This window comes from Melozone crissalis, unplaced genomic scaffold (assembly GCF_028551555.1).
Source record: "Melozone crissalis strain CALT ecotype California unplaced genomic scaffold, PUWL_Pcris_2 ptg000042l_1, whole genome shotgun sequence".
Taxonomy (NCBI): Eukaryota; Metazoa; Chordata; class Aves; order Passeriformes; family Passerellidae; genus Melozone; species Melozone crissalis.
In genome coordinates this window covers 1940852-1955489 of record NW_026535820.1, presented here as the reverse complement: position 1 = coordinate 1955489, position 14638 = coordinate 1940852, and the positions used below count along the sequence as shown (strand labels likewise).

Genomic DNA, 14638 nt, shown 5'->3' with positions numbered 1-14638 from the left:
CACAGTAGTCCATGTGTGATATTAAATTAATTGGCTGTACTAAGAGAAGTAGGGTAGTGGTCTATATGGTAATTGACGAAATGACAATGCAACATTTTGATTTAAAGGCAAAATGAAGGAGAAAAAAAAGCAAAGCCTAGTTCATGTAAATTAAAAAAAACCAAAACAGTTCCCAGTTCTTTCCCTTGAGTTACTGTAAAATCTGCAGAGAGGAACAGCTGTACAGCAGCCTAGGCAGGGATCTGTGAGAATATCCATATATTGGTGAGTCACAGGTTAAAGCCCTTGTGCATGAGAGGATATTCCATCACTCTTACCTTAGACATGTATCTTAAAGAGAAGTTAATCCAGCCATAATGCCATTGACTGCATTCTTGGTGTCAGTTCTAAGCACATTCTCCAACGTTTTGAAGAATAACAAATTAAATTCCCCTAAATGTGGGATTTACCACTGTTTGCTATCAGCCGGGATTTGTGAGAAGCCTCTCACCATGAATGACCTTCTGAAGAGATTATTTTGGCTTGTGAGCAGGGAGTAGGGAGTGGTCTCTGAGGAAGGCATGGGCCTGCCCTTGTGCCCACTCCCATGATCAGTACAGGGCTGGAAGCTAGCTTTTTGTTTATTTTCTTTTTATTTACAAGATTTGTCCATTACCTTGTCTCAGTGACTTAAATCCATTCACTTGCTTAACATTAGTAAAAATTTCCCTTGATGTTCTTGTTATTGGGTTACAGCTCTCTATATACTAGGTTAGGTCTCTAAGATACTGATCATGAGGTTCATCTGTTATACAGAAATGGCACGGGGGACTGAGTTATCAGGCATACCTGGAGTAATCGTCTTTACTGGGAACTGAGCAGTCAGAATGAAGAGAACAATGCTCTGCACTCTGTAATCTCATTGTGCTTTTTTACTTTGCTAAATTCTGCCTGCTCTTGCTGATAGTGTCTAATGGTACTATCAGCAATCGCATTTCTAAACTATCTCAAATCTAAACCTATGTAAGATACAGAGGAGGCATTTCCTGATAATGTAAGCCATTGTTCGTTATCAAATGCTTTTCAGAAAGGACCTTGTTTCACACAGGGAAAATTAAAAAAGCCCTGCAAAATGGTTAGAGTTTCTAATTTTGTCTAGAAAAAAAAATAATTAAGAAACTTTCTCTCTTGAGATTGAAAGAACACATCTGGAGGCACAAGAAGTTATTCAAAGGCTTTGTTCCTTCTTGCTATGACTCATTTTGCAATAGACTGATTTTGCCTGCAGGGTCCAATTCAGGATGATTTACGGTAATTTTTTTTTTTTTTTAAATTTTTTTTCCTCAGGCGCGTGTTGCCGATGTTGAAACGCTGAAATTCATACTGGAAGCACTAGTTAAAAAAAAACCAAAACCAAAAGAAAAACAAAACAAAACAAACCCAAATAAATATAAAAGGCTAAATCCTGCCATGTGACCTTCCCTACTTGCGCATCCATCTTCCTGCGCTTCCTTAGGGGATGATGCAGACGGCCTTGCAGGCGGTTTCCCCTTCGGAAGGGCTGTCCTCCGAGCAGTGAGGGCTGTCCCCTGCATCCCCCGGGCGTCCCCTTCGGGTAATTTCCGAGAGCGGATCGGCGCGGGGCGGGCACGACCTCCGCTCCGCGCTGCCTCCTGCCCTGCCCGGCGCCGCGGGCCCAGCCGAGCCGAGCCGAGCCGGGCACAGCCGGGCCGCGCCCAGCCCGGCCGAGCCGAGCCGAGCCGGGCCCAGCCGAGCCGAGCGGAGCCGAGCCGGGCATGGCACCGCTGGTGCTGTACCACTGGACGCAGTCCTTCTCCTCGCAGAAGGTGAGGGCTGGGCGGGGGAGCGGGGCCCTGGATCGCCGCCTCCCGCCGCGGTGGCACCGGGCAGGGAGGGGTGGAGGATGGAGGGATGGGGAATGGAGGGATGGAGGATGGAGGGATGGAGGATGGAGGGATGGAGGATGGAGGATGGATGATGGAGGGGGGCGGCCGTGGGTGCGCCGAGGCGGGGCCGGGAGAGCGGCCGGGCGGGGATGCTGTCCGGGCGGGGATGCCGGCCGGGTGGGGATGAGGGCCTGGCAGGGATGCCGCCCGGGTGGGGATGCTGCCCGGGTGACCCCGGCGGTGCCGTTTCCAGGTGCGGCTGGCAATAGCCGAGAAGGCGCTGAAATGCGAGGAGCGCGATGTGAACCTGCCCCTGAGCGAGCACAACGAGCCGTGGTTCATGCGCTTGAGCTCCTCTGGAGAAGTACCCGTCCTCATCCATGGGGAAAACGTCATTTGTGAGGCAACGCAGATTATTGATTACCTTGAAGCAACGTTTGTAGATGGTAATCCCACAGACATTTCAGTGTGTGGTTCTTCCCCTCACCCCGTAGGCTGCAGCAATGCTGGGGCAGCTCTGTGTCACTGCAGGACTCTTCGTTCAGGGCAGAATATGTTCAAGTGTCACAAGTAAACAGGCTCTCTTAATAGCTAGCAGTTTGGGTTGAAAACATGTTCCTCTAAAATGAGCTGAAAGCTTTCCAGCACCTTCATGAGTGTACCTTTATAAGTGAAACCTACCACTGTCCTCCTTAGCCCTTCAGGAAGGATGGAGAGGCCAGAAATGGCAGCAGCACCAATGGTGTGACACTGCCATGAAAAGTAACATACTGAACAGAGCTGCCTGACTGCCTTTGTCAAGCAGGTCCCGATTCTCTGTGAGATAAGAGGAAACATGCTGTAGAACAATGGAAGTAGAATGAGCAAATTTTTTTGGAGACAAAATGGAATGAAGAGGTAAAAGAGCAGGAAGAGAATTCTTGGAAGTGGGCATGTGCAGGGTTTTGAAGTTCTTTGTGCCTGTACTGTTAAAAAAACCCAAAAAACCAAACACCAACAAAAAAACCTGCCTCAATTTTTGAAGGAAATGCAGAGCTGTATTTTGTATAGGTGTGAAGATGGCAGCATTTTGTATTTCAGGGATTTAGCACTGTGATTTTTGAGGCATGAAGAAAACTTCATTGTTGAGTGAACATAATTTGTGCTTTGAACAAACATAATTTTGTCTTTTAGTGAAAAAAGGAGTTGGGGCCCAGGTAGATCAAGGATAGGGTAAAACTCATTGATTTGTAGGAACACTTCCAGCCACACTTTGTGTAGGACTCCTGTACTGTAATTTTTACACTATTGCAGGAGCAGTAACATTTCAGCCATAACAATTTCCTGGAATCTCAGCTGTCCCCAGCTGTGAGAGCATTATAGGGTTGAATGTCATGGTCACGCATTCCTAGATGTACATAACAGAGCTGAGTGTGGTTTTCTGATTTGAAAGCCTCTTAAATACGTGTTTGTGTGGGTTGCTGTATTTGCATCCATTTATAATTGGAATTATAAATTATTATACATTTTAAAATGAGCTACAGATATACATTTTTTCTGAGCTGCAATCACACCATTGAGTTATGCTGGGGTACTTTCTTACCTGTGGCTCTGTTGCGTGTCCCAGCTGGACATGACTAAATGAACTTTGGTCAATTAGATGATTCTTCTTTTCTTAACTTCATTTTTAACTTTGTTTTGCAGAGGAAGTACCAAGATTAATGCCAGAAGAGGGGAGCATGTATTATCCAAGGGTGCAGCACTACAGAGAGCTTTTAGACTCCTTGCCTATGGATGCCTACACACATGGCTGCATCCTGCACCCTGAGTTAACAGTGGACTCCATGATTCCAGCCTATGCTACCAGCAGAATCCGTAGTATGTACTGGTGTAGCTCTGAATGTCTCTGACTTAGTAGGTTGCTGCATTACATTTTTCTTCTTTCTTAAGTCCACCTTAAATACAAAATACTGAGCACAATTTATGAATTTTAGTTGCAGTCCTTGATGATTTGTGCATATACTTTTTATTGATTGTGTATTCTGTTGGGATTTGGAAATGAGAAAGAGGAAATGTCGTTTATGAGGTGTCTATGGAGATAATTTTTTTGTACCACGACTACCTTTTAATTGATACCTTTATGTTTCCTGCAATGCATTACAAAAGAACTAAGTAGTTCTAGGACAAGTATCAACTCCTGACAGCATGGCTGGATGATGATTCCCTGTTTACTATTACATTCTGAGATCTCTGATTATTTTTTTTTTGTCAACATTTTGGTTTATATGATGTTGATTTTTTTTTTGTATGATATTTTAGAATGCTCTGTAGAACAAAGTCAAATACTGCAGAGTCTTTGAGATGTAATACATCTATACTATTAGTAAGTCCATGATATCATAAACAGTGATATTGTGTTAGCTTGAGAAATCATATTTCCAACAAAATGTCTTATCCTCCTCCTTAAAATTTCTGGTAACACTCTATTATGTTGTCACAAGTGAAGGCAGGCAGTTAGTTTTCCATACTGTTGCATGGTTGATGTAACATAGTACCTAGTAACATAGAATCATAGGATCACAAAATCATAGAATCATAGAATGGCCTAGGTTGGAAGGGACCTTAAAGATCGTCCAGTTTCAACATCTTCCACTAGATCAGGCTGTTTCAAGCCCCATCCAGCCTGGCCTTGGACACTTCCGGGGATAGGGAGTCCACAGCTTCTCTGGGCAATCTGTCCCAGTGCCTCACCACCCTCACAGGAAAGAATTTCATCTTCATATCTAATCTAAATCTACTTCCTTCAGTTTAAAGCCACCCCTTGTCCAAGAACACGAATTATTCCCTTAATCAGTGCATTGTCTGGTTTTGGTTTGGTGGTTTTGTTTTTTTTTTTTTTTCCCAAATGTGGATCCTAACTGTTTATTGAACAATTGTGCTTTACTCATAGGCATCATGGGTAGTTTTTCTGTTTTCGCATGGTAATAATCAGTGCTTTTATTACAGTTCAGTTTACAACATTGTCCTCTGTTTTTCTTGCTGTATGTATTCTTCCACTCAAGCTTCTAGTTGATATAAATTGTTCTCAGTTTGCACATGTTCATACTGGCAGAGCTAACATTATTGCTTATCTAACTTGGGTTGTTTTCTTATCTTTTTATGCTTAAAAGCATAGCCTACATTTTTTGATTTGAAGCATTTTTTTGAAAAGCCTGTGGATGTTTCTTAACGATTCCTTTGCATGTTCAAACTTCTCCTGGTCAGAGATGGTTTCATTTTCAGCTTGAAACACCTTTATTTTCAGACTGCTAGATATAATAAGGCATGAGCCAGTTGTGTATTATGTTCATGCATACCAAATCCAAGTAAGTAATTAATTGCATATGTAAAATTTTGGTTGTATGAGTACATCCTTCAATTTCTTCATATACTGTATTGAAGTATGGCTTTCACAGTCATGTTGAAATGAATATATAAAAAAGTGAGTTTGTTATTCTCTAGAAAGAGTTTTTATCAGTTTAATTTATCAGACTTAATTGTAACTAAACTTTATTATCAAGTACAAGTGAGAGGTGATTCATGCTCTATAATTATTCTTTTGTTCTCGGTTTGTGATTAGAAATACTTATTTTTAGAAGATTTATAAATCACTGTCTTTTGGTATTTTAGGTTTATGAGTATGGCATTTTCAAGCAAAGCCCCATTTTAAGGAAAAGGCTATACATGCATAGTAGAAATCAGTAAAATTAACTTTTCACATCATTCCTTCTTTAAATCATGTAATAATGTTTTTCTAGGGCATACACACAGTTCTTGAAGAACATTTCCAAAAGGATCACAGACTCTGGCATCAGGTTTTAGCTAAATGAAAACACCTTGGCTCCATATTCAGTGGCATTTAGGCTTTTACTGGGAAATTACGCTTATGGCCTACAGTGACCAGAAATCTCAGTGTGGGCCTAACAGCTCTGTCACAACTGATGAGCTGAAGGTGTGGTGGGTCAGTTTAAAAAACATTCAAGTTTTCCAAAATGTGATGTATTTAAATCCTAACCTAGTGTAGCTGCTGTACTGAAGCAGCACTTCCAATTTCCTTGGTATGGTATTTGTACACAGGCTATTGGTCAGTTCCTGTGGATTGCATTATGAGTATGTTTGGATATCTAATATTTGTCATTCCTTTTTTTGTCTGCCTTTGTGGTTTTTTTTTTTTCTTCTTTTTTAAAATATTTTTAAATTAGGCCAAATAAGTAACACAGAATCAGAATTGAAGAAACTTGCAGAAGAAAATCCAGACCTTCAAGATGCCTATATAGCAAAACAGAAGCGCCTTAAGGTAAGAAACCCCTTTGTATGGGCCCCTTTATTATGAGCTTGTTACTGTTAGGTGTTTTGGTCACAATATGAACATTTGTTTCACTTGTCATTACCAGTAATGTCATGCAGTGGTTTAACCCTTCAAGGCATGAAACAGGCTGTCCTCAGATCAGCTACACACTTCAAGTGTGTGCTGAAGTACTGGACTGGTCCCACTGACTTCAAAGGTAAGTACACATCAGTGCTGCTGTTGGGCTGTTGAGCAGCCTGCAGGGGTAGGCAAACCTTAATATCTGGCATCTCTAAAGTTTTCTTCTGTTTTCTGAATTGTCACCAGTATCCATGTAGTATCCATCTGACTATGTGGAGAAAATAATCATATTTTATGAACAAACACTGTATTCTAAGCTTCTCTGATAAAAATATAAATTCTGTACAATGATTAAACACTAACCTGTATGTTTATTTAGTCTAAACTGCTGGATCATGACAATATAAAATACCTAAAGAAAATACTGGATGAACTGGAAAAAGTTTTGGATCAGGTTGAGACTGAACTGCAGCGGCGAAATGAGGAAACACCAGGTAAGGAATTTTTCTTGCTAAATCCTGTTAATATTTCTGTTTGAGGATACTGAGTAAACTTGTTGACAGCGCCATTATAAAGCAATTTTTAATGTGTCAGATTTGATACTTTTACTATATGTTGATCTATATATCACAGAAGGGATCAATACTGTTTTAAATACTATCTTACTTTACTGTTTCAGTCAGTGAGTTCTCACTGTCTCATGAGAGTTCTTGATCACATTTTCAGGAAAATGAGTTTAATTAGCTGCATAATTTTTTAGTATTTTTATCAAAAAAATCAGAAAAAAATTACCTACAGAATGCTGATGTTATAGGTATAGTCTTCAGTTCACTGTAATGATCACAACCTTAATGTCTAACACAGGTTTATTATAATCTTGTGCAGATGCTCTGCTGATATTTTGGTATATGCAGAATAAGCAATCTGAATAATTGCTCTAATTATTAGTCAACCTTCTTCTCTCACCCTCTTGGAAAGCAGCCCTGTTTACTTGCTTCCACCCAAATGAAAGTCAAATTATTCACACAATCACAGAATCATCAATGTTGCAAGAGACTTTCAGGATGATCAAGTCTGACTGTCCACCCAGCACCATCATAACCACACCTAGCCATATCCTGCTGTCTGCTGTCCTGGGCAACGTATTCCAATGCCTGACCACTCTCAGTGAAAAACATTTCTAATATCTAATCTGAACCTCTTCTGGCTCAACTTAGGGCCATTTCCTTTCATCCTGTTAGAAAGTTCTGGCCCAAATACAGAACCCTGGGGAACCCCACTAGTGACCAGCCACCAACTGGATGTAACTGCATTTACCACCACTCCCTGGGCCTGGACATCCAGCCAGTTTTTCAGTCAATGAAGAATGTACCCACCCAAGCCAGTTAACCCAGCAGAATGCTCTGGGAGACAGGTCAAAATCTTTACAGGTATTTAGAAAATATGCACAGCCTTTCCCTCATCCAGTAAACGTGTCACTGGTCATGGAAGGAGGTCAGGTTGGCCAAACAAGACCTGCCTTTGTAAACTTATGCTGGCTGGGCCTGTTCCCCTGGTTGTCCTGCACATGCCATGTAGTGACACTCAGGACAATCTGCTCCATGATGTTTCCCAGTACCAAGGTCAGGATGACAGGTCTGTAGTTTCCTGGGTCCTGACCCTTCTTGTAGATAGGTATGGCATTTGCTAATTTCCAGGACACAGAGACTTCTGTGGTTAACCAGAATTGCTGGTAAATGATTGAAATAATTGGCAAGTTTTTGGCAGCTCCCTTCTTACTCTTGGGCACATCCCATCTTGACCCTAGACTTCTGAGTGTCTAACTGGCATGACAGGTCACCAACCATTTTCTCCTGGCTTGTAGGTGCTTCACTCAGGTCCCAATCAACAACTTCCAGCTCTGGGAGCAGGAAAGCCTGAGGACCAGGGGTTTTAATGTTAAAGACTGTGGCAAAGAAGGCATTAAGAACTTCAGCCTTTTCCTCATCCCCACTATGTTTTCTCTTTCATCCAGCAAAGGGTGGAGAATCCTTAGCCCTCCTTTTGCTGTCAGTGTATTTACTGAAACTCTTTTTGTTGTCTTTAACTGCAGTGCCAAATTAAGTTCATTTGGCTTTCTTTCTGACTTTCTCCTTCATAACCTCAGACATCCTTGTAGTTACACTTCTCCTTCCAGAGGTGAGACACAGTCCTTTTTACCCTGGGTTCCAGCCTAAGTTCCCTGTTTACCCAGGCTGGTCTTTGTCCCTGATAGCATATGGGAACAATCTGTTGCTGTACCTTTAGGAATTCCTCCTTAAATCTTGCCTGTCCTTCCTGTACTACTTTGCCTTTCAGAACTGACTCCCAAGGAACTCTGTCAATTGAACTCCTAAGCAGTCCAAAGTCTGCCTGGCAGAGATCCAAGGTGGCAGTTCTGCTGGTGCCTTTCCTTACTTCACCCAGAACTGAAAACTCCATCATTTCATGGTTGCTGTGCCCAAGATGGCCACTGACCACCACATCACCCATGAGTTCTTCTCCAGTTGAGAGTAAGTTTTCTTCCACACACTCCAGGAATCTCCTAGGCTGCCCCCTCTCCACTGTGTTGTATTTTCAGCAGGCATCTGGCAGGCTGAAGTCCCCCACAAGTACAAGGGCTGGAAATTGAGAGACTTCTGCCAGCCTCCTGTAGAGTGCATCATCTGCCTCTTCATGGTGGCTAGCAGGTCTGTAACACACTCCTGCAAGGACATCTGCAATGCTGACCTTCCCCTTGATCTATACCCACAGGCACTTAACCATGTCAGCATCCTAAATTCTGTTTAAATGGGATTAGCCTTCTGCTTTTTCATAGTGTGGTTCAGCTCCTAGTGGTGCTAATAGGAGTCCTTCCCCTGACTTCACTGGAAACTGCATGAAGCATCAGTCAATATTTACTGCATCTGCTCAAATCAATAACTTTTTGCATTTAGCTCTATAAATAACTGTTGTAATAACTACTGATTACTATCACAACTGTAGGTTTGAACCAGCAGTTGAAAATCCAGATTAAATTTTCTACTGACTCAACAGTGAAAGAGTCATAGAAAATATTTTAACTCATAAAAGATGGAAGGATTTTGTTCAGCAAACTATGTCTGTCACCATTTCCAGCAACCCTTTTCCTTTCTCTGCTAAGTAGCCTTTCCAAGGAGTCAGCTGGTGCAGTATTGATGAGCCAATGAAAGCTTCTGGAATCGCTGGATTTTGTGAAACATGGGACTATTGCCTCTTGGAATTTTGTCTGAGGTAGTCCCACTTTGGAGGTTTGTGATCTGTACTTCTCCAGGTTCTAGTAAAACTCAGAGTTCCTGCTTCTCTTGCAATTTCTTGAATCCCTCAACTGCTACTACTGCCACTGCAGGCATCTTTCTTTAACACAGGATAGATTCTTTGGTCTTTTCCATCATCTTGTTTAATGCACTGGATGAATTCCCAGGTATCCTTTCAGCAACCTAGGATACACTCCTCTTCTACAGAGGCCTTTCTTCCAGACCTGTGTAACCAGTCAAAATGGACTGGTACCAACTTTGTGCCAAGCTGTTGCTTTTCTCTAGCGGAAAATGTGTTGGAAAGGAGATTGCAAAATTTCTCTGTTTCCAGAGAGGTGCTGCTGAGTGTTCGTGCCAGCATTTTTCCATATCTGCTGTGTGGGACGAACTGCAAAATTACAAATGAGATGGGAACAGCATAGTCCTCTCTATCTGAGATCTAGGCTAGAGCAGAGTACTTTGCTGGCAGCTATGATAGCTGTGCTGGCTATCAAGTTTCATATCCTGGGTTTCAAAAACTCTTGGTATAGTCAGTACATGTCAGCCCTTTCAGGTGGTGGTGGTTCAGATCACTGACAGTGAAGTGTGATGCTGCCTGGCAGTGCCTGCTCTGAGCCATCCCAAGAAGATTCACCTCCTTCCTTTGACTGGAGAGGGTACCTAGGGTCTCCATCTGTGCCCCTGACTAGTGATGAGCAGTGTGAATATTAGTAATTCCTCAAACATCTCAGTGTAAAACCGCCATGATTTGGTGTTAAAGAGACAAAAAGAGGGACAGGTAGACAGATTCTGTCATCTCAATGGGCTGGTATGTTTGGTGCAAGTCAATCATCTGATCCATTTCTTTTTGACTTGAAAGCCTCCAACAATCTGGCTGGAATTAGTTCTTGAGTGAATGCCATTGAGCTGAGTGACACAGGCAAGATAAATTCTTCAGACAAGTGGTAGCTTTTCAGTAAAAGCTAAACTGCCTTCCTCCTTTCCAATCCTGTTTAATTTAATCCAGATTTGAGAAATCTAGTTGAGGAAAATAAGTGTTTACTTATTGTGGGTTTTAATTTATGAACCTGGATTGTGGATCTTTTTTTCTTTTTTCCTTAACAAATGTAGGTCAGGCTGCTGAGCCTAAGACTTTACAAGATTGTGCAAAGAGTGGACAGGAATTAGTAAAATATTTATTGATTAAAGTAATGTTTTAGCTGAAGTGTTGTTGCTCTTTATTAGATGCTACTTCGAAGTATCACTAAACTAAATGTGCTTATATTCCATTAGTTCCTAATGCTTTATGTTTTATCTCTGCTTAGAAGATGGAAATCAGCCTTGGCTCTGTGGTGATTTCTTCAGTCTGGCAGATGTGTCACTTGCTGTGACATTACATCGCCTGAAGTTTCTGGGATTAGCAAGAAGAAACTGGGGAAATGGAAAGCGGCCCAACTTGGAAGCTTATTATGAGCGTGTCGTGAAGAGAAAAGCATTTTACAAAGTTTTGGGACACGTCAACAATATATTAATCTCGGCTGTCCTGCCAACAGCGTTCCGTGTGGCCAAGAAAAGGGCTCCCAGGGTTCTGGGCACCACCCTGCTGGTCAGCATGCTGGCAGGGGTGGGTTACCTTGCTTTCCTCTGTCTTCGGAAGAGATTTGCCAACATGGTGCTATCAATTAGAACCAGGCAAAATTATTTTTAGACATTGTCTGTCCCTGGTGGTGAGTGGAGGGCATCTCTGCCCTCAGGAAAATATCTTCAATAAAATATAAACGTAGAAGAACGATTATGTCTGCGAATTAGAACTTTGCCACAGAGTAATCATCTCCTGCTGCTGTTTAATTGGGTTGGCAATGCTGAGATATTTTTCAAAAATATTTGTTGGGAGGATGACAAAGGAAAGAAGAGACGTACTTTTCAGCCAAGGGACTATAACTCTGACAGTGCTTTATTAAAGTGGTTATTGTCTCCTATACCCAGTAGCTGACCTAATTAAAATGCTTTTATTTAATAGATATGCAGCAATGTGACAGCTTTTCACTGTAGATGAAATGCATTATTGTGAAGAAACCAGCATTGTTAAAATACTGAAAATAGCTCTTACTTTAAATGCTCAGAGTAAGATTTAATTGGAACATTGTGCCTGTTGTGTACAGGACCAAGTTTCTCTATACTGATTATTATCTGCTAATTTGCAGTTGGACCTCTAGGAATGTGTTAAAAATAATCTTGTAAAGCCACTTTTGTCAGTGTATGTTCATGCAGCAGTTCAGGAAAAGACCTGAAGCAGGTAAGAGCATCAGTGATTTGTCTACCACACAAGAGAAATTCTCCAGAGTCATCACTGGACAACAGATACTACAATTTTGTTGAAATATAAATAGAAGCAAAACACCTGACACTTGCCTTTTGAAAGCCTTTTGGGCTCAGCCTTGAATTCTGGCAGAATCAAATCAAACTGTCTTGGTGCACATTTGCTGCTTTCTTTGGGGTGGCTTAATACGGTTGCCTCCATATGAGTGTCCCTTGTACTGTGTTTCACTCTGAGCACTGGCTATTTTTTGCACACTTCTTGGCAGCATTAGCAATTGCACGTCTGTATAAAATGCTTGCTCACAACGTGCCACAACCAACTCTAAAACATAAGCAGAGCAACACCTTTTTGTATAAGTAATTAAAAATAGTTCACTATCTATCAGTCTGGTTAGGTAGCCTAGATTGAAGGTAAAGGTGTAATTTAGCAATCTGTTTAATTATGGATGGGGTCATGTTGATGCTAAGTGAAAAATACAAAAAGTTTGAAGATGATTTGTACTGCCAATTTTTTGCAAAACTGCCCTCTTGTAGCATGGAGGAAAGGTGTAGAAAAAGAGTTTGATTACTTCCTATTACTCAATAGATCTGTGAGTTTTATTAGTTTTGAACTGAGCTCCCATTTCAACAAGAAATGTATGTTTACCTGAAAGTGGACTTTGAATTCTTTTGCATCAAAAAAGCATTTGGGAAGGGCTGAAAATTCTCATGACAGTTTAGTAAGACTTTTGTATGCTTGATGAATGCTTGAAAGCCTCAGAGTTTTGTTTACAAGTTGTACATGGATGTAACAAACAAAGCATAGCTTTAAGTGTTTGCCTATCAACAATCAGTGCTAACAGGCCTAAGTACATTTTAGGTCCCGTGCTGCTGGGTGTGGTCTCTCTGCACAATTGCATTTAGGTGTCAAGAAGATCATCTCAAGTTTGCTGGAGAGAACTGAGGCAGTTTCTGTCTGGGCAAGCTCACCATCTAGTAGATATCAATACGGATAAAATTATTGGATACTCCTGCTTATTATTTAATATTGTTCTAGTTGTCTAGCAAAAGTAGACCTAAATCTCATTACTCATTTTCAGTAATAAGAAACATCTTACCTAGGAAACAATGTGCTTTTTCATTTGTAAAAAAGACAGTTTTCTATAATTCTATTTCATGATCCAGTGGTTCTCAAGAACTTGTTGAATTAAATGTGCTCTATTTGGAAAAGATTTATTATCTCTAGAGTGGGGTTAATCCAACAATACTATTAATGTACTGGCAGCTTTAACTGAGTTTGCTGTTTGTGTGTTGCAGTTCATCTGCATTTACTTGTAGCTATCAAATTCCACTAAGTTAATAAACACAGAGTAAGACCTGTAACTTAATCCTTCCCTGGCATGTATTTTTGTCAGACGACCTGTAAAATGTAATTTGATCAAGTCACAGTAAAATTAAATATATATGACTTAGTGTTCTTTAGAGTGAAGTGGCCACCAGATGTCAGTGGTCCTCCAGGACTCTGCTCTGGCATGCCTCTGAGGCAGGAAAACTACTTTTCACAAAGAAAAAATTTGTGATCTAAGCATAAGAGGGTTGTGAGCACCCTCAGTGCACTAGCAGTCTCCCCAGAGCTTTGGAAACAACTGTGTGGTTCTACCACAGGTTTGTTCCTGACACGTGCCACTTATGCTTGTGTAGTTTCTATACTGGGTAAATGAGAGGCCAAAGTTGAAATAATATTTCACCTGAAAATGAATGTTACTAAACAGCAATTAAACTTGCCATCTGCAAGAATGAGCTTGAATGAAACTTTTATTGTGGAAAAGTTTGGATCCCTGGTTTGATTCATTTCTGTGAGTTCAACTGTTTGGTATCCTACTTATTTTCACTGCCCTGAAGTACTCTGTGCATTGATTTCTGTACAGGTGGCAGCAAAAGGCTTATCCATGATTAAATTCCTCAGAATAGGATGAGATTTAGAAGCACCATGCTGCATTTGGCTCTTTGTGCAAGATAGCTTTTGTGCTTGCAAAATTTCTTTTCAACTTGGCTTTTTTTCTTTCTGGTGGCTCTGGATACTATTTTGATTGGGTACTGAAGCAATCTTCTAGTTTTCATTTACTATTTGCTCTCATATCATGGTTCAGATATATTTCATATCTTTATGTAGGACCCACACAATAAACGTGGATTCTAAGGCCACATTCTAGTCTGGTTTTTATCTTCTGTGGCTATAAAACAAAGCACATTTGAGAATTACACAGTATTGCTGTAAGGACTCTCATGCTATTCAAGGAGAGAAGACCTTGAACACTTTTTAAACCAGTTTAAAGATTGACTTGGATATATATGGAAACAGCAGTAACAATGACATTTTCTTTGGTTGTCTGTCTGAACTGTGTGTATCTATGAGGTCCAACAGAAGCTATTTGATAAAGTAAAAAAAAAAAAAAAAAAAAAAAGTAAAAATATAAGAAGGGCAAACAGGTTTTTTACTTTTTATTAGTCCATTAAAAAAAAAATCCAACCCCACCTGACTTCTGGGTGTGTTCCTGATTCATTGCTGAGCTACAGCAGCTGGGACTCCTTTCTGTAAGGTGCACGGCAAGCACATAAGCTGTGTTCACACTGACAGTGTCCTTGGTGAGACTAAATGTGTATTAGTCTGGCCATGAACTAAGCCCCCCCCCTCCCCCCCCCCCCTTTTTTTCTTGCACTGTAGGAGTCTGTATTGGGCCTCGTTCCTTGTTAAGCAGAGGAATAAATACCAGTAGGTGAGGCTTGTGTGCATG

General features: G+C 41.0%; 1 protein-coding gene across 2 annotated transcripts; it reads left to right on the top strand.

The window, feature by feature from the left end:
• The first annotated feature begins 1744 nt into the window (after positions 1 to 1744).
• On the top strand, positions 1745 to 14048 carry GDAP1 (ganglioside induced differentiation associated protein 1). 2 transcript variants are annotated; one of them, XM_054284791.1, is made up of 6 exons: positions 1745 to 1826; positions 2140 to 2332; positions 3570 to 3743; positions 6107 to 6201; positions 6653 to 6767; positions 10874 to 14048. In XM_054284791.1, the coding sequence occupies exons 1-6, from the start codon at positions 1776 to 1778 to the stop codon at positions 11251 to 11253; spliced, it is 1008 nt and encodes a 335-aa protein (XP_054140766.1). In that variant the 5' UTR covers positions 1745 to 1775; the 3' UTR covers positions 11254 to 14048. The 2 variants fall into 2 exon arrangements, with proteins under 2 accessions (XP_054140766.1, XP_054140765.1); XM_054284790.1 differs by having other exon boundaries at positions 10871 to 14048.
• The last annotated feature ends 590 nt before the right edge of the window (positions 14049 to 14638 follow it).